General features: G+C 54.9%; 1 protein-coding gene across 8 annotated transcripts; it reads right to left on the reverse strand.

Annotated features, from left to right (window-relative positions):
- Positions 1-6,411: 6,411 nt before the first annotated feature.
- On the reverse strand, positions 6,412-18,157 carry HEMK1 (HemK methyltransferase family member 1). Of its 8 annotated transcripts, none has more exons than XM_065933608.1 (11): positions 18,138-18,157; positions 14,939-15,322; positions 14,557-14,648; positions 14,161-14,254; positions 9,897-10,031; positions 9,524-9,588; positions 9,198-9,247; positions 8,193-8,301; positions 7,254-7,349; positions 6,986-7,099; positions 6,412-6,826 (listed from the first exon to the last, which is right to left on the reverse strand). In XM_065933608.1, exons 2-11 carry the CDS (start codon positions 15,146-15,148, stop codon positions 6,733-6,735), a joined length of 1,059 nt encoding a protein of 352 aa, XP_065789680.1. In that variant the 5' UTR covers positions 15,149-15,322; positions 18,138-18,157; the 3' UTR covers positions 6,412-6,732. The 8 variants fall into 8 exon arrangements, with proteins under 8 accessions (XP_065789680.1, XP_065789676.1, XP_065789679.1 ...); XM_065933604.1 differs by lacking the exon at positions 18,138-18,157 and adding an exon at positions 16,858-17,034; XM_065933607.1 differs by lacking the exon at positions 18,138-18,157 and adding an exon at positions 16,416-16,849.
- Between the last annotated feature and the right edge of the window lie 91 nt (positions 18,158-18,248).

The raw sequence follows: 18,248 nt of genomic DNA on the forward strand, positions 1-18,248 counted from the left end.
GCACAGTCAATAAATAAATAAAAACTTAAAACCCTCTGCGGACAGCCCGGGTAACCCCTGCTAGGCCTCAGTGGTGGACCTCTGCACTAAGCTTTGCAGGAGGCAGCCCAGAACCTAGCTATGCTGACCTCAGTCTGACCATTCACATGGGCACCGCTGGTGACCTCCCCCTCCCTTCCAGTCCAGCAGTGTGAGCTGACCTGTGACTACACCCTGCTGAGCCTTGGTTTCCTCATCATGGACGTGATTAAAAACCCAGTCTGTGGGGTTGTGAGGATTAACACCACTAAATGTAAAGCAGTTGCTCGGGGCTCAGTGTCCAGTAGGAGCCTCAGAAATGATGGCAAGATGGAAGAGGAGGGGGAAGGCCTGTGGGGCTGCCCAGATACCTTGCTCAACTGCAAGGTTCAAAGGAAAGAAGGTCCAGACAGTTCTAGCTCAGGGTTCCCTCTGCTTGCCCATGTGGCCTGGCCTCATACTGACTCCTAGGAATGGCAAGACAGAACTACTCCTGGAAATCAAGGCAGGTTGGGGGTCTGCAGGGGATAAAGGGCTGGAAGCTGGGAGGCAGAGCAGCCTTGGATTTGAGTCCTAGCTCTGGCCTACTGAGCCTCAATGCTCTCATATGTACACAGGGATCTTTGTGGGTGCTTCAAGCCCCCATAATCTGCTCCTTGGCCACCGTAGGCTGGGAGTCTGACCCCTCCATTCCCCTAGAATGCATGCCCCAGGAGAGGGCTATAGACACAGCAGAGCAGGGGCAGTATGGTGGCATTCCCTACTCTGAGAGTCAGTGTCTCCAAGAGAGACCTTGGCCCCTGGAAGGAGCCACCACAAGGCTTGCCTTCCATTGGGCAGAGCTGCCCTGAACCACTTCCCCATCTCTCCACAGTCAAGGCCAGGGCCAGGTGGAGGCCAGCTCAGGGCCCCCAGCAAAGCTGAGGGAGCCTCCCTTGTCTTTCCTACTCTGTGAACTGTAAAACTGGCCTTTTCACTGTTTCCCTGGAGGATGACTGAGAAGTGTCCTGGAGGGGGAGTAGTCCCAGAATCTGTAGCTCTTACATAGCGGTTTTCTCGTTATGAGGTCAAAGACGCTAAAGGTTCTCTGGCTGGTGGTGATGGTAACCAGTCCCTTCAGAGAGGGGTACAAAGGGGGACCCTGCTCTCCTCACAAGCGCCAGCAGGGCTTCCCATGGGACCCGGACCTGTGCGCACACCCACAGCTGCAGGTGGACTAATGTGTCGAAGGTTCCGGTTAGCCACTTCAGCTCAGGGTATCAGGAAGCTGAGAACCCTAAGTGTTAAGTGAAAGTCGCTCAGTCGTGTCCGACTATTTGCAACCCCACGGACTGTATATTCTCCAGGCCAAAATACTGGAGTGGGTAGCCTTTCCCTTCTCCAGGGGATCTTCCCAATCCAGGGATTGAACCTAAGTCTCCCGCATTGAGAACCCTAGGAATGACCCAATTCTATCCCAGCCACACAGCTCAGCCCAGGCTGCTAGCAGGAGCTGGACCCTGCTTAGGGGCTGAAAGGAGTCGAACCTCCACAGCTTCCATGGAGGGATCAGCCTGGAGTCAAGGGCTGCTGCACTCAATTCACAGACACGGTGCTTGCTCACCTTGCACTCAGCTCATTCTTACATACCCCTGGGTGCTGGGCTGGCCATGTGACTTTGTGGGAGTCAGGACGGGGCTCGGATCCAGTCTCTGAGGTCCTCTCTGAGGGCCTGGGTGGCCCCCATGCCATTGGAGATGGGCTACGGAGGCCGGCTTTGCTCTCTCCCCTGATCCCAGTCCCAATCCCCAGTGTGCCCGGTCCAAGGCCGGCCTCTCTAAGTCCCACCCTGGGCAGCTTCTAGTCCTCTCACTCCAGCAGAGGGCCAGCTCGAGGGAGACCAAGCAGCTCAGTTCTCCTGGGTGTGAAGGGTTCCCTCCCCCTTCCCCAGCTACCTACTGCTCAAAGGAAGTGTTCAATGCAATCTATCATGCACCTCAAATTCTTTCCATGTCTGCCTATTTCCAAATTCTAATTCCAAAGCCACTTGCAATTTTAGGTATTAGAGCAGCAATGGTAAAGAATTCACCTGCAACACGGGAGACACAGGAGACAAGGGCTGGATCCCTGGTCAGGAAAATCTCCTGGAGAAGGAAATGGCAACCCACTTACAGTATTCTTGCCTGGAGAATCCCATGGACAGAGGAGCCTGGCGGGCTACAGTCCATGGGGTTACAAAGAATCAGACATGACTGAGCACTCAAAATCTATTAACAATTTCCTGTTAACCGCCACAACAAATGACCATGAGTTTAGTGGTTTTAAACAACACAAATGTATCATCTTAGGTTCTGGAAGTCAGATATCCAAAATCAGTTTCACTAGCCCAAAACCAAGGGGTTGGCAAGACGGCAGGCATTCTTTCTTGAGACCCGAGGGGAGAATCCAACCCCTCACTTCCTGCAGCATCGCGAAGCCGTCTGCATGCCAGGGCTCACGGGCCACCCCCCAGCAACAGCATCACTTTGACCTCTGCCGCCATCATCACATCTCCTTTTCTCGGACACTTGTGATTATACTGAGCCCACCTGAATAGTCCAGGATAATCTTTCCACTTCAAGACCCTTAACTTAATCAAATCTGCAAAGTTCCTTTTGCCACGTAGGGCAATGTATTCCCAGGTTTAGGGGACAAGGCCACGGGCATCTTTGGAGCCATTGTCCTGCCTACCGCAGGAGGGGGCGGACTGCTCTGCCAGCCCCAATCCCCACCCATGATGGCCTGTCCTAGGACAGAGGCGTCACGGAGGGTGGAGACCAGGCTGCTCTTCTGGCCAGCACTGGCTGGGGGCTGCTGGGGCCCAGAGCTCCAGGAAACCTCTGCCTGCCCCCGCTGCCAACAAGGACAGCCTGTACTCAGCGTGGCTGCTGCGCAGAGATCAGGTGCACTTGAGCCCTCCAACTGGCTATGGCTCAACGCAAACAGCTGCCGGGCCTGGGTGGGAGGCCAGGCCCTCCCTACTGTGACCAGAATACCCGAGAGCTACTGTCAGCTGTGATGTGAGCCACATGGGAAATTCCAGCTACATTTCGGCAAACGCACACACTGTTGGATTACTGGTGGACATCTGTTGGGCTTAGGGTATGCCAGACCCACATGGGACCCCAGAAAGAGGAGACAGGAAGGCTCCCAAATGCATGGGGCAGAATGTCATTGTTACTGGAAGTGGCCTAGGGGCTGGCGGTGAGAACACAGAGGTCAGGGTGGGTGTTCCGGAGGAGATGGCATCTGTGTTGGAGCTTGAAGGAGAGGATTATCTGGACTGGCAGTGGTGGGCAAGGGCATTTCTGATGTACAGCCGGGGCAAAGGGAATGAGGGGGGGAATGGAGAGTTATGCAGGGAAGCTGGAGTTAGGGCAGTGGAAAAAAGAATCCAGAGGTGGACAGGGAGGGACATGCTGCCTGCACAGGTTACAGTTCCCAAACTCAGTCAGCAGTGGAAGTCTGTTTCAACGGAAGCCTACTCAGAGCACCAATGAGGGTTTGGTAGGGTTCCCCAAGCCCTTCCCATAGCCACCCTCCCCCAGCCCTTCAGATCCGGACTCAGCCAGACACAGACACCACTCAGGTCATGGGGAGCTAGCCAAGGGTTTGGGATTTGGGTTTGGGCAGGGATTGGGAGAAGTTAACGGCTCAGGGTCTAGGTAGGGGTAGGGGAGAGCAGAAAGGATACATTTATCAGTAAAGTAGCCAGATGGGCCCCATGGAGAGAGTCATGGGCAGCTGGGAAAAGCATCCAACTTGAGGCAAAGTCTCAATTTCCTCCACTGTCAGAGGAGATGGAATTTTTCTCCCAGAACATAACCATCAAGGACTCTACACCCTCTGCCCATGCTTGTGGCTCCAGCTGAAGGAGACTGGGTGGACAGCAGGCAGATCCCTTAAGACCTCAGGGGCTTGCAGAGCCTGGACTCCTCCATTAGCACCACATCGTCCTGCTATTGTCTCCAGGGCTCCATGACATAGGCTGAAGGAGGCAGCTCATCTCTGACTCTGGCCCCAGGAAGGAAGGAGGAGACAGGGCAGGTGAGAGTGGCTTTCCCTGGGCTGGAGGCACTGGCTTCTCTGGCGTGGACCTTGCGGCACTCAGGCCCTGGTGAGGAGGGCGAGGAGGGACTGGGGAGATCAGGCTGCCAGGTGACCAGCCTCTCAGTGGCTCCATCTCCAGGGGGCAGAGAGAAGTCAAGCGTCCAAGGCTGAATTTCCTGCCCTCCCTCCTTTCCAGATTGCCATGTCTTTTTGTCCATTTCATGTTGGTGCCAAGCACAAGATACACACACGCAGGTCCATGGCCCTCTTTATGTCTATCCTCCTAGGAAGGCAACGAAAGCATTCACAGTGCCCCATGAAAAGTACAACCCACAGTCTCTTCAAAATCATATTAAGGGTGGGAGGGGGGATCGGGATGGGGAATACGTGTAACTATATGGCTGATTCATGTCAATGTATGACAAAACCCACTGAAATGTTATAAAGTGATTGGCCTCCAACAAATAAAATAATATTTAAAAAAAAAAAAATCATATTAAGATAAAAGTATTTGGTTCCATTTCTTAGACCTGGAAGCTAAGGCTGAGAGAGGGGAAGTCACCTATCCCCTCACACCCTAGTGACGGGCAGTTGCCAGGTTTTGCACCAAGGGTGGTGTGGCTTCAACATTGGACCTCCACACCCAAGTCTCAATCAAGCCAGTGGCTGCAGGCTTGAGGTCCGAGGTTCACTTGACACAAACTTCTTTCCCAGGGTTCTCAGGCCTCGTGGGAGGAAGCTTTCCCCAAGGGTGCCTCCTGCTTCAGTGACCCCAATTGCTCCTATACTCTCACTCTGCATCATTCTGTCCTCTTGGGAAGCCGTGTCCATATGCTTGCCAAGGCCTTTCCTCAGTAATGCGCCTGAGGCCAGAAGGGTAGGACCATCAGGGAAGCCGGGGTTGTGGGATAAGGAGGTAACAAACTGCTAGGTCAGTGCAGCTACCCCAAGATGTTGCGAAGACAGCAAGAGCCAAATGACAGGGGTAGGAGGAGAGGAAGGGCAATATTGGTGAGGTAGGCAGAGGTCTGAGAGCACATGGGGGCTCTGAAAGCCTACCTGGCCCTTCCAGGTTCCTTCTGGAGCAGTCATAAGGGGGAGTCTCCGGCTCCTCCTCAAAGGAAGCCATGGGCACCTCAAGGCCCACCCAGCTTGGGGCTGGGTGAGGGGCAGGACAGGGTGGTGCTGGGAACTGCAGTGTGGCCTCTGTGAAGGCAAACACCATGACCAGCGAGGCAGTCGCTCAGGCCAGGTGTGACTTCAGCAAACAGACCCCCACCCCCCCGGCCCCGCCCAAGGCAGGGACCTAACTTCCCATTGCCACTTGGCCTCGTCCCATCATAGGACCTCAGGCAGGCCATGTCGTCTCTTGGGAGTGGGCTATATAATTCATCTGGCTGAGAGCAAAATGAGGCTGCCACCTTGCAGTGGCCTTGGAACCAGAAGATCCAGTTTTTTACAGGGAAGGTCCCACTGCAAGACACAGCTCTGGAACCCAGCCTCCTGGTTCCATCAGAGGATGCTGTCTACCAGATCACACCGCCTCTGGCCACCACATCACCAGGTCAGCCAAATGACTGGGCTGGGGGGATGGGAAAGGGAGTTCAACAGAATGAGCAAGCCTAGTCTGCCATGTTCCCCGAGACCTACCCTGATGCAGGTTAACACCAGCACTTGCCAGCCTGGAGGTTTCCTGTCACTGTTGACAGAAGGGCTGGGCCTTTAGGCCTCCTGGAAACCACAAGTCTGCAGACCAGAGCTAGGGTGGAGGTCTTACCCTGGCTCAGTTTCTCACTCTTCCCAGCTACAACCAGGGACGGAGGGGTTTTCAGAAACCCCAAAGCTGACCTGGAAGGAATGTTTTACCTAGAAACTATGGGAATAAAAAGCAAACACAAGCCCTGTGCACCCCTTACTGGCTCAAGCCTTCAATTAAGTAAATGTGGAAATGTGACCCCAGAACTGCACAGCAAGGCCCCTCAGCCATGCCCCCTCCAGGAAGCAGGCACCATCCCTAAGCTCAAGTTCAGATGAGCTCCCTGTGCTCAGAGCCCAGGCCAGTGAGGGGGGGTGTGTTAAGTGTACCCAAGCCACTGAATGGCTAAGCCAGCCCTCAGAAGGGAGTCACGCAGTGCTAAGTACACAAGCTTCAAGGCCAGAAGGAGCAACCATGTGCCTTTCTCTACACTGCCTCCCACAAACCCGCCAGTTGGGGCCTGCCAGCCAGCCCTGCTAGGGCAGAAGGACGCTCTCATCCCCAGCAGAGCCTAGGGGCAAGGCATCAGGGGACCCACACATCGCAATAAGAAAACATTAGGCCATCACTTGCTGGTCTCTTGCCACTTTATTAGCTGTATCTTCCAACATCCCCAGAGCAACTCCCCTAAAGACACAGCAACCTGCCTTGGCCACAATGACACGATGGGGCCAGACTGGGAACCTGGGTCCGCTCAGCTCCTGAGCTGCACTGTGGGTGCCCTTGCCTTTTGCTGCCCCAGGAAGGAGACCCCACCCTTGCTCCTATTCCCCAGTCTCCTAGAAATCACGGAGCATGCAGAATCACAGAGCCATGGGAAATGCCACAAGCACCTGGGGTTCTGGACAGCACCATCTACCTCCCTCCAAGTAGCATTCCTGGTAGAAATGTCAGCCAGGCACTCTGGCAGGTTGGCGCCCTGGCCAGGCATCCACAGGGGAACCACGCTGTGGCCCAGACCTCTTGATATGTAGGAACCGTGGCCTAGAGAGACAGGGACAAGCAGCCAGTTACTACCTGGGCCCTGAGGAATGAGCAGGGAGTGGGAAGCACACACTTGTGCCACAGCCAGAGCTGGGATGGTCAGCGTGGAAAGACCAGCATGGCTGGTCCATGGGGGCTGGGGAGAGGGCTGAGTCTCACCTCCCACAGAAGTCCCTGCGCACAGCCACGAGATGAAGGGACAGGTCAGACTGGCTCTGAAGCCAGCTGCCAACGAGCTCTGGGTGTTGTGGGTCCACTTCCAAGAAGACGCTTCTATGAGAGGGAGAAATGGGTCAGCCCAGTTGGGCAAGGCTGGACCTGCACTTCTGGGTGGCCCGAGCTGGGAGGGGTGACGGCCAAAGCAGGCCCAGTACACATCAGTGGGGAAGGCTGCGGAGGTCAGACCCGGGAGACACCCCCTCCATACCCAGAGTCCTTCAGGAGCTGAGGAGCCAGGGCCAGGATGTGGGTAATGATGTCCATGCCCTCCTCACCACCATCCAGGGCTAATGGGTCTTCATATCTGAAGAGGAAAACAGTGGGAGGTGAGGGCCTGGGATGAGGTATCTAGAAAGTACAGAGAAGTTGACCAGGGCTTCCATAAAGAGGGTTCTGTGGAACTTATATTCTGGGTTCAAAGTCTGAGGTCCCAGAGAGAGGGCCCCAAATGGTGGCAGCTCCAATGCCCCCCTCCACAAGCACCCCCCGAATGGAGCAGTGCTGGGCATACTCAGCGAATCCCATTGACTATCCTCAGGGCATGAAGGTCTCCCCACAATGATGTTCTTATTTTTGGCCCGGGGAAGCCAAGAGCTGGCACTAATCACTCCTAAGAGTCAGGAAGTGGGAAGCCAGCCAGCACCCTGATACACATTACCATGGCCTCCTCAAGGCTCCTGGGTGACCCTGGTTCTCAGCCCCTGTTTGAGAGCACGATGGCTCAGCAAAAAGCCTGGAGTAGGGTCATAGTCCCAGTTTTCCAGCTAAGCCCCCAAACATCCTTGGACAAGTCACCTTCTGTCTCTAGGCCTCAGTCTTCTGCAAAATGGTGCACCCATCCGAGCCCCTTCCAAGTATTGTACACTATTGTCTGAGATCTTAGTCATCACCGAGTCCACCCCCGGCCCAGCAACGCTCCACCAGTCCCCTTTCAGAGGCAGGAAACCGAGGCTCAGAGAGGTTCAGTGGTCTTAAGTGGGAAGGCAGGTGCTGAACCCAAGTAGGTCTGTGGCTTCCAGAGTGAAGCTCTCTTTCAACCCTACTGCTCCTTTCAGCCCCCCAACCTCCACATCCCTCCCAACGTGGTCCTCCATGGCAGACCCAATCCACCAGGCCTCAGGCCTGGCCTCCCTGGTCTCCGCCACACCTGAGGATCTCAGGAGCCAGGTTCTCCATGTCCCGGTGGAAAATGTAGGGAGGGTTGCTGACGACCAGGTCCACAGGGCCCCAGGGTAGAAGGTGCGCCCAGCTCTCCACTGTAGTCAAAGGGAACACACGGCAGAGAATGGGAGGTGAAAGGTGGAAGCTCCACACACTGCTGTGACCCTTGGGCAATCCCTCTTCCCAAGTCACATATCTTGGGCTTACCCCAAGTCACATATTTTGCCCCTATCTCTGGATCTGATAAACTAGACTTGCAGATTAGGGCCCTGGGACCCCGGCCGGCAGCCTGGGTGGGAGTGTATATGCTCTGACATGGCCTGGAGTGTCCCTGACTTCTCTCTTTCCTGTTAAAAACCTCCCCAATAAGCAATACTGTTTAAGTGCCACTTTCAGGCAGCTGTCTCTGACTACCTGGCCAAGCAAGACCCTCTGCTCTCTGCAGCCCCACTTGTCTTGCCACACTCTGCCTCAAAACCAACACAGACTGAGTATATGCAGGGCAGGCCTGGCCTGTGTCAGCTAACTTCTAGCGGCTCTGTTTACTGGCCCCATCCTGGGCCAGGTGTCAGGCTCCATGGAGACAGTACATGAAGCTCAAAGATCCTGTGGGGACGTGATGGAATCTGAAATGGAGCCAGAACTCCCAGGACTCTCTGTATGGGCCAGGCAGACACTCAAGTATTTTGGTCCCCAGGCTTTCTCTAGGGCTTCTGCTTATCTCTTGACAGCAGCAAGCCCTAATTAAACTCATTCACTATGGAGGATACGAAAGGTAAAAAAGATCCTGTGGCTGGTTCCTTCATGGGTGGTCAGCCCAGGAGGCAAAGGGGACTTGCCTGTTCTCAGCAAGGGTTAGTCTGAGATTGTGTGTGTGGGTGAGTGAATGAATGTTGGAGAAACCCTCCCTCCATCTCTGTAGAGTGCCTCATCCACCCAGCAGCACCTGGACCCAGGAGCTCCACCCAGGGAAGATGAGTGGAAAAGGTACCTAAGGTCACATCGAAGGGGACGATCTGAATCCTGTCCTGCAACCGAAGCCTGGAGAGATAGGAAGGTAAAGCTGAGCATGGTGGGTGGGAACAGACTCCCACCTCTGGCTACAAAGTCTTGGGAGGTTAAACCCTTCTTGGACCAGCAAGAAACCTGGTGTCCACTGTCCATTTGTAACCCTGTGGGACCTACACCAGGCCACCCCCACTGCCTCCTCCTTCTTGGGTGTGAAGGTCAATGGGTTTGATAACCTAGACAGGGGTTGAGATCAGGCCCTAAAATCTGACTTCCCCACCTTGACCCTCTGCCCTCAAGCCCACCTACCTCTGAGCATTCTCATGGGTCAGGCAGACGGCGGCTTCTCCCTTATCCACAGCAGTGACTCGGCTCTGCCCGAAGAACAAGGGTACATGGGAGGCAGGATGTTTGGAGAGGCCAGGCCTGGGGACCAGGGCCCTCCTCCAACCCTCTACTAGAAGAGGAAGGTAATGCTCAATAGCTTTTCCCTCTCTGCGGCCAGAGTCTGGCCAGAGGGAAGGGCACGGGACTTAGAGGCTGTGACCATGTGGACTGGGGCAGGTGTCTTCCTCATACTTCCCGTTATTTTCCCCTAAGTGCTTCTGACAGAGAGAGGCGGAGGAGGATCAGCAGAAAGGGCAGCGAGTGCCAGTCATCTACCCATGCACAGCGGGCTCACCTGGGGAAGCCTGCTCAGCAGGCTGAGGGAGATGGCTCCTGATCCACAGCCCACCTCTAAGATGAGGGGGCCGCCTTCAGCTCCCACCACGCGGGGTCCTTGTGCCACCTCCTCCAGCACCCATTCAACCAGCTCCTGCAAGGCAGACAGATCTCAGAGTTGGTGCTGATCTGCCCCTGTGTGACTGGTGGAGGGGGAAGACCAAAGCCAGACTGAACTTCATGTTAGCTGGGGCTACGGGCAGGTCACTGTCTGTCTACGTCTCTGCTTTCCTGCCTATAAATATGACCATAACTAAGGATAACACACCCCACTGGGGACAAATGGAGATTAAACAGAAGCACATTCATGAAGCATTGATCCCATGCATGGTACACAGTAGATGTTCAGTTAGCCCCAGCTAATCCCTTCAGATAGCCTCTTGTTTTGTGCTCATACTAAAGTTAAGAATCACACTTGATGGTCCCTGGCCACCCACTCTGTGCCTGGCCCTGCTTCTAGAATGTTCCCTGTATTAATCTGTTAATTAAACCCTACTGAGGCAAGCGAGGCCCAGGGGTCAAGGTCTCACCAGGAAGCTGGCCTACAGCTCGGTGGCCAACAATCAGGGGCCAACGTGTCCCCAGCTTCCTCACAGCCTCTCCAGAGAGGCCCCAAGGTCAAAGGGACAGGGAATTCCCTCTAGGAGGGCCGGGGGGATGATGAGCCCCGTATCTGAAGAGGGCTGTGGCATACACAGGGCATGGGATAAGTGGGCATGGCAGAGTTGGAGGTGTCTAACTACACTGTACCTGCCTTGGTGGCAGGGCAACATTTTCAGACACTGTCACTCTAGAAACTAGTTTCAAGTCTCACTCACCTATCTGCCACCTGCAGATTGTGCATGGAAGCCAATATACCGTGAAGGTGAGGATGAAGGGCCGCTACTGCCCACTGGCCCAAATGTTTCTGAACAGCAGTAGAGTGGGTGCTCAAGGAGTCAGGCGTGGAGCAGGGGAAGGGCAGTACGGTCCCTTCTCCAAGGGACCTGCCCACTGGAAGAGGGCTGAAGAGGGCCCCCTGGGTCTGAGGACTCCTGGGGTTCCAGGCAGGGTTGGCTCAGGGAATGAGGGGAAGGGTCAGGAAGTGGGTGTTTCTTTCATATGAAAGAGAGCCACTTCCTCTGGGCTCTCTCTCCCATGACTTTCCTCACTATGGTCCTAAGTCTAGGATGGGGTGTGCTTCTCCCACCATGCTGAAGGCTCCATGATGCAAAGCCCAGGGGTTATCCTATCACAGTGTGTCCCACTCGGGCAGAGCTTGGCCCACAGAGACACCTCTTGGTTACTCCCCAAGTGCTGGGCAAGCTCTCAGTGGCTGCAGGAAGTTAGCCTCCAAGCCTCAGACTCCCCTGTCCATCCAATTCTCAATGTCAACAGTTACGCCCAACAGGGCAGAGGGCTCCAGATCACTCAGACCCATTTTCCACATAAGTTCTTCAGTGCTGAGTCCCCAGAAGTATTTCATCCTCCCAGGCACCCCAACCCAGCAGCAAAGCTCACCTGTCCCCAGTGCAGCAAGTCCAAGGCAGGTAGAACTTGGCCAGTGGGTCCAACCTTTCCTGTTCCAAGCCCCTTCGGCACCAAACAAGCTGCTACCAAAGGGTGAGACAGCTCGTCTCCAGCCAGAAAGGGCTTCCCCTCACTCGTTCCCACCATCCCTGTACCAGGCACCACTGGAGAACTGGAGTGCTGGCAGCAAGCTGGGTCCACAGCACTGGGGCCAGCACAGAGCCAGCAGTCTAGGGCTGTGGTCGGGAGCCTGTGGTCTTACTGGTGAGATCAAGTACTAAGCAGCCAGTCGGACAGATGAAACTTGTCAGGAGCGTGAACGTCTCTTGGTTTCCGGGCCACAGACTTACCCTGGCTGGAGAATGACCCCTTAGTCAACCACACTGGCCAGCCACCTCACAGAGACACCCTGACCTCAGAAACACACACCACATGTGTGAATGGCTACCCTGGGCAAGGTTTGAATCTGAGAGACTGGGCCACCAGTGGCCCTCTGCCTCTCTCACACTCCAGACCATGGAGGGATCATTTTGGCTATAGAACCACCTGAGGCACAGTGGGCAGGGGTGGAGATCACTCTTAACAGGTCCAGAAACTCTTTTCCTCACCTAGAAAAGTGCCTCCTCATCTGAGAGTTGGTGGCTCCTTGGAAGAACTGAAAATCGAGCTGGTCACAGGCCCAGGGCACCTTTTCCAGATGAACAAGGGAAGAATCCAAGAACATAGCAGGACAGGAGCAGAAGGGAATGTGGAAAGGAGGCAAAGAGCATGCAGCTGTCAGTTCTGCCTGAAGCCACTGCCTCCACACGACTCCACAGCCCTCAAGAGGTTGGCCCAAGGCCTCAGCAGGACCTGGGTGCCAGGAGCACCATACTGGCATTACATTCTTGATGGGGCAGCTCTAGGAAGGGGGTATTGCCTCCTGTAAGCTAATCACAGACAGGGCATTGAGCCTCCCACACTCCACCAAGCTGGGCAAGAACAGTTCACGCTTCCAGCCTTGGGTTTCCTACTGTACACACCACCAGGTTGGGGACTGCAGCACCTCCCCACCCCCAGGGAAAACCCAACCAGTCAGGCCACATGCCGCCTACAACTCTGCATTTCAGAATTCTGCACCCATCATCAGAAACCACCCTTCAATGGATGGAGAGAACACAAGCACCACGGTCCCTCCCGTGCACTCATTCTCCCCACTCCCCGCCACAGGCCACGTCCTCTCAAGTTCTTGGTAAGGCACCCCCTGATGCGGCTTTACACTGGGGCAACCTGGCAAGTTCTGAGAAATGTGTGTACAGTGAGGCAAGGACCTGGCCTCCCCACCGCAGCCTCCCTCCTCTCCCCCACCTCCCCCACTCTTGACAGCAGAGCCGCTCTCCTGGCCCAGATCCACCCAGGAAAAGGGGGGGGGGTGCCCACATGGGAACCGGAAGTCCACACCCAACACTCAGAACCCTGAAACATGCAGTTGGTGTCAGGTCAGCTCTGAAGGGACTCGAAGGTCATTATGGTAGCTTCCTTCCAATGCCCTGACCCTGGGCAGCCTCAGGGGATGGTGACCTCCTGGCCAGATGCTGCATGCTTGGAGGAGCAACAGATTGGCCCCCTCAAAGCCTGCAGGTAGCAGGCCCATCCTGCTCTGGCTCTGCACCCACCCCAGCTCATCCAGTCCCAGATGGGGCAGTCTCTGTGAGGGAAGGGGCCCTGACCCAGGAGACAGGATGTCCAAGTGCTGCCTCACACCCCCTGTCTGGGCAGCCCTGTGACCTCAGCAAGGTCTCAGACTCCCTACTGTCCCTGCCCTGACACTGGGCGGTAAGGTGAGGACCTGGCCTCCCAGCCACATGATGTAGAGGGCAGTGGGGTCAGAGGGTTTCTTGGCAAGGGGGGAGGCTAGGAAAGTGAGGAGGGGCTCTGGATCCCTGGCTGGAGCAGGTGGATGAGGTCTGATCTTCCCCAGAAATGGGTGTGCCTTTTCTCAGAACCTGGTGCCCTCTGACTTGCCTATCAGCCCGCACTGTCCTACCCTGCCACCTGTTCTGCTCTTTCAGGCTCCCAGCTCTGCCACCTATAAGATCGGGGAAAGCCCAAGACCCTAGAAAGCATTTCTCCAAGGGTCAAGGTGCCTCACCTACAGAAAGCATGTTGGGACCACACACTCCCCAGTCCTAGTAAACTGAGAAACACAGGCAGAGTTCTGACTAGTAAGTGGATGGAAAAGGTAAAAACAATTCCCTGGTCTGGAGGCCCAACCCTCTCATCATCTGGGTCCAGAACGGGCAGGTGGTAAGCTCCCTGAGGTCACAAAGCTTCCCCAGGCTTCTAGGTGTTCAGTGGGAGCCCTCTCCACTTCACCCTGCCTCCTGAGGAAGAGAAGGCACTTGTTTCCCACGGGTTTGGTTGGCTATGGGCCCACGGGACAGCTCCTAGGGAAATGACAGGAAGAGGCTGAGTACTTGGTGGGCAACGCCAGTTGGGCTATCGTGAGCCACTGACAGCCAAGGCCTGGGACAGTGGCCCGGGAAGTGATGACAGTCAAGGAGGCCAGCAAGAGACCTCTTTCCTCTTGGCCCCACCTATCCAGCCAGCCAGGAAGGGCGCTGTCTCTAAAGGATAGCAATAACGGGGCCTCAGTGCCCCCTGGTGGAAGTCTGGGACAAGACAGGCACCCTGAACCCTTCATCCCATCCTGTCTAGTCCAGCGGCACACCTACCTCTGTTTCTGGCCTAGGGATGAAAACTGGGGGCGCCATCTTCAGATTGAGACCCTGAAAGTCCCATTCACCAAGGATGTACTGCACAGGCATCCTGAAGAGGGGGAAAAAGGTGATCATCAGTGCCAGCAAATGAACCAACGGGGCCATGTCTCGGGTGGGATACCACTGTGGCCAATGATGTCGGGTAGGGTCACACCTCCATACCCTGGAACTCCTAACCAAGCCCATTCCTCCCTGTCTTCTTTCTATTTACTACCATGACCCCTCTCTCATCACTCTTATCCCAATACCTTCTGAGTCCTTGGACACTTTCTTCCTCCTTGACCATGAACTTGGTGGGGCTGGAGGAAGCTGGACCCTGCTCCCCACACAGGTTTGGTCCACGGTGCTCACCTTTGCAAACGGTAGCTACTCAGCTCCTGGATACACTGTAGCTGCCAAGGGGTCAGGGGCTGGGTCCAAAGTTCTGGCCTCAGGCTCTGAAACTGACCCATAGAGAACATGAGTGGCTGGCTCCCCTGACCCGGGTTTCTCTCGTTGATGTTGCTGGTGGGTCCAACACTGGCCACCCTGGTCATCCCTGAAGCCCTAGTGCCTGACACACACTGTAACAGTTTCTTAGATGGGTGACTTAAGTATTTGCCTAAGACATTCCTTCAGAAAAATCCCATCATTTTCAGCTCAGCACTCTCAGAGGAGTGGAAAAGGCTGGATGTCCCTTCCCCGGGGCCTCCCTCCCCCAACTCCCTGCCCTCCTAGCAACGCTGCACTTAACTGTTTTGGCTCCAAGGACATGAGCCACGATGTACTCACTGGATTCCCGGGCCTCAGGGATGCCCTTTTCCTCAAAGACCGCTGTCCAGTGGCTGACCACTTTGGTGGCACTCAACAACCCAGTCAGAGGTTGATGGGGTTGCCATGAGCTAAAGGCGCAGCCCCAAATGCCTCTCCTCCACCCCAGGCCAGAGAGGAGGGCCCTCAGCATTCTGCCCCAAAGCTCCACGTCTCAGGGAAAGGATCCCTTGAGTACTTCCCCGAGGTGCCCAGGTCTTTCTTGTGATGTCAGCTGCTGAGGATGGTGACTGGACTCAGCTGGAAGGAGATGGAGTGGTCACAGGCTCTGGGTCTTCAGCATGACTGGTCCTCAGATGCGGCTGCCCTGGAATAGAGGAGAACCAGGACAGCAGCTGAGCCTCACGGGACTCATTCTTCTCTGACCTGTTGCCTGTGAGAGGGCATGCTTTGCTGTTCCCTCTCTGACTCCATTTTATACCTTCACCCATCTACTTGAGTTTTCTTGCCTTGGTCAGTGACATTTTCTTCAGGTCTTTGGCTCACGTGATCTGAATCCATGGTTCAGTCCCTGATAATAAATGGACTTGCAGGCTTGGAGTTTGAAGAGATCTATTTGACCCAGAGTGTGACCTTGGGAAAGTCATTATTTCTGAGTTTTAGTTTCTTCCTCCATACAACAGAGGAAAGAAATAACACAAACTCCCTGGTGAGCAGTGCGTCAGTCAATGAATGTCTAGGGCCTGGGAGGCATCTCAACACACAGAGGGAGTCAATATTACATGCTCTTAACTAGTATTACTAGGGGAGAAGACTGCTTTTGCTTGGGAGTTTTGCTTTTGACATTTAGCATGTACTGTCATTGATTTATGGGCTTCCCAGGTGGAGCTAGTGGTAAAGAACCCGCCTGTCAATGTTGGAGATGTATGCAGCACAGATCGGAACCCTGGGTTGGGAAGATTCCCCCGGAGGAGTGCATGGCAGCCCACTCCAGTATTCTTGCCTGGAGAATGCCATGAACAGAGCAGCCTGGCAGATAACAGTCCACAGGGTCACAAAGAGTTGGATACAAAGCGACTTAGCACACCTACACATTATTGATTTGTATGCTGAAAATCACCCCTCCGCCCAATTTAACCCATGGTCCTAAACACCAGCATAAACTGCCAACTAAAAATTTGACAATTTGTTGGACTTCACCGGTGGTCCAGTGGTTTGGAATCCGCCAGCCAATGCAGGGGACACAGGCTCAATCCCTGGTCAGGGAAGATCTCTCATGCCATGGGCCAACTAAGCCAATGAACCACAACTACTGAAAACCGCACGCCCTAGAGCCTGTGCTCTGCAACGAAAGAAGCCACCACAATGAGAAGCCCCCGCATTGCATCAAGAGAAAGCCTGAGCGCAACAAGGAAGACCCAAGACCCAGCGCAAACAAAAATAAAGACACAAACAAATACCTTTTAGATGACAATTTTTGTTAACTTTACATTAAAATGATCACAAACACATTTAGCTGAGGATTTTAAATCAGTGGTCTCCTTTCCTCTTACAAGGACCTGGCTTCAAACTAGCCTTTATTAAACAACTGTTCGGTGCCGCTCTTCAGGGACAAGCAGGAAGGAAAACAAGACTCCGAGACGGGAAGCAACCTGCCCAAAGTCACCCAGCTAGTATCTGTTCCAGGCAAAACACAAAACCTTCGGACTCCGGAGGCAGCTCTTACTACCAGAGCGCTGGCCAAGGAGTAGCCGAGGCCTGAAGTCGGGCGCAGCTTCTTCCTCTCGGCAAGACTGCCTTTAACCAAGCCTGTTTCTCCATCTGTACAACGGGGCCACAGACTTTCTGAGGAAGGCTACCAGAACTCTGAAGAACTCGAGGTCTCGAAGGTGTTCCTCATACCTTTCTAATAGGCTACTACACTCTCCCGCCACCCTGAAGAAACTGCCGCGGGTTCGGCTCCCGGATGTGCATAACCCGGATGTGCATAACCCGGATGTGAGCGCCCCAGAGAGACTCTGCTTCCGGGGTTGGTTCATTCGAGAAAGGGCTCGGGCGGATTCCGTTGACCAGCTCCAGGGTTCCTAGAACCGCTGGGTTGCACCTCGGACGCCCCTGCGGGCCAGTGGCGGGGGGTTGGGGGGTGGGGTGGGTATGAACGCCTTGCACACTACTTCCGCAGGCCCACGGTGGGAAAGGGTGGCGTTGTGTTAGGGTTGCTCCCCAGACAGTCTTCCTGAAGGTCGCAGCAGGAATACGGCTGTAGCCTGCGGTGACTGGTACCGAGTCCGGAGATGTGTAGGCCACCCGAAAGGAGGCGTGTCATCAGCTGCCAGGAGTCCAAGGGATCCGGCGCTATGCGCAGGGGCGTGGCCTAACATAGACTATGTCTGGGTAGAGCGGCACGTGGGCGTAGCCCAGTGTTGGGGGCGGGCACTAATTTGAGGCGTGGCACCCAGTGTTCAGGACCTGGACAGGACCAGTGTCCAGGACCAGGTGGCGACTGGACCCCAGGGCCGCTCTTGACCCTCTAACCCCTGTTTTAGGGTTTGGAGCAGGCAGCTCTAAAGTATTAGTAGACCAGGGTTTGAATCCGACTCGTCGGCGGGCTTTGTCCAGGTCGTCTGTGTGCGCCTCAGTTGCTCCTATAAAATTCATGGCAGGGCCTCTCAAGTGTGGCCTGCCAATGCCACTTCCCCCCGCCCTCGAGTCTATTGTTAACTAGATCACTGTTGACTAAACTACTGTTAAACATGCAGTTTCCGAGGCTCCGTCCCAGACCCGGGGATCTGTATTTGTAACAAGCTATTAACAAGCGATCCCCATAAGTTCCTCTGAAAACCTGAGAATTAGAAGGTATCTGAAAACTCCTCACTCTAGAGGTGATCGCGCTCTGGATGGAGGGGTATACGTAGGTTTTCCTGGGTGCACGTGCCCAATAATGCCTCTCCAATAATAATACCGTTCCATCTCCCTATTTCTCTGAAAGATGCCTCATTTCTAGCCAGAGGTGGGTATCATTTACCAACAGCCCTCACACCAGAGCCCATCTGAGCAGGAAGCTAAGAGCCAGGGAGGAGACGCGTCTTGCTCTAGTTCACCAAGCTAGTGGAGCGTCCAGCCAGAGTTCAACGCTGGCTCAAGGACTCCTAGTTTAGTGCTCTCCACAAACCTCTGCCCACCCGCATTCGGGGAGCGCGAGTCTGTCCTGGTGGAGATGAAGCCCGGGCTAGCCGGTGGCCAGAGTTCTGCCCTTAAGAAAGGCCTGGCCGCCCACAGTCCCCCGCGCAATT

The sequence above is a fragment of the Muntiacus reevesi genome, chromosome 4 (assembly GCF_963930625.1).
Source record: "Muntiacus reevesi chromosome 4, mMunRee1.1, whole genome shotgun sequence".
In the NCBI taxonomy this organism is placed as follows: Eukaryota; Metazoa; Chordata; class Mammalia; order Artiodactyla; family Cervidae; genus Muntiacus; species Muntiacus reevesi.

What these genes read in the sequence shown, in the direction of transcription:
- HEMK1 (XM_065933608.1), bottom strand. Translation starts at nt 15,148, where the DNA reads ATGCTGAGGGCCCTCCTCTCTGGCCTGGGGTGGAGGAGAGGCATTTGG. An exon ending in TGCTGAGCAGGCTTCCCCAG is followed by an intron (nt 9,589 to 9,896) that starts GTGAGCCCGCTG and finishes TTCTTCGGGCAG; the next exon opens with AGCCGAGTCACTGCTGTGGA. An exon ending in CGCAGGGACTTCTGTGGGAG is followed by an intron (nt 6,827 to 6,985) that starts GTGAGACTCAGC and finishes CTGTCTCTCTAG; the next exon opens with GCCACGGTTCCTACATATCA.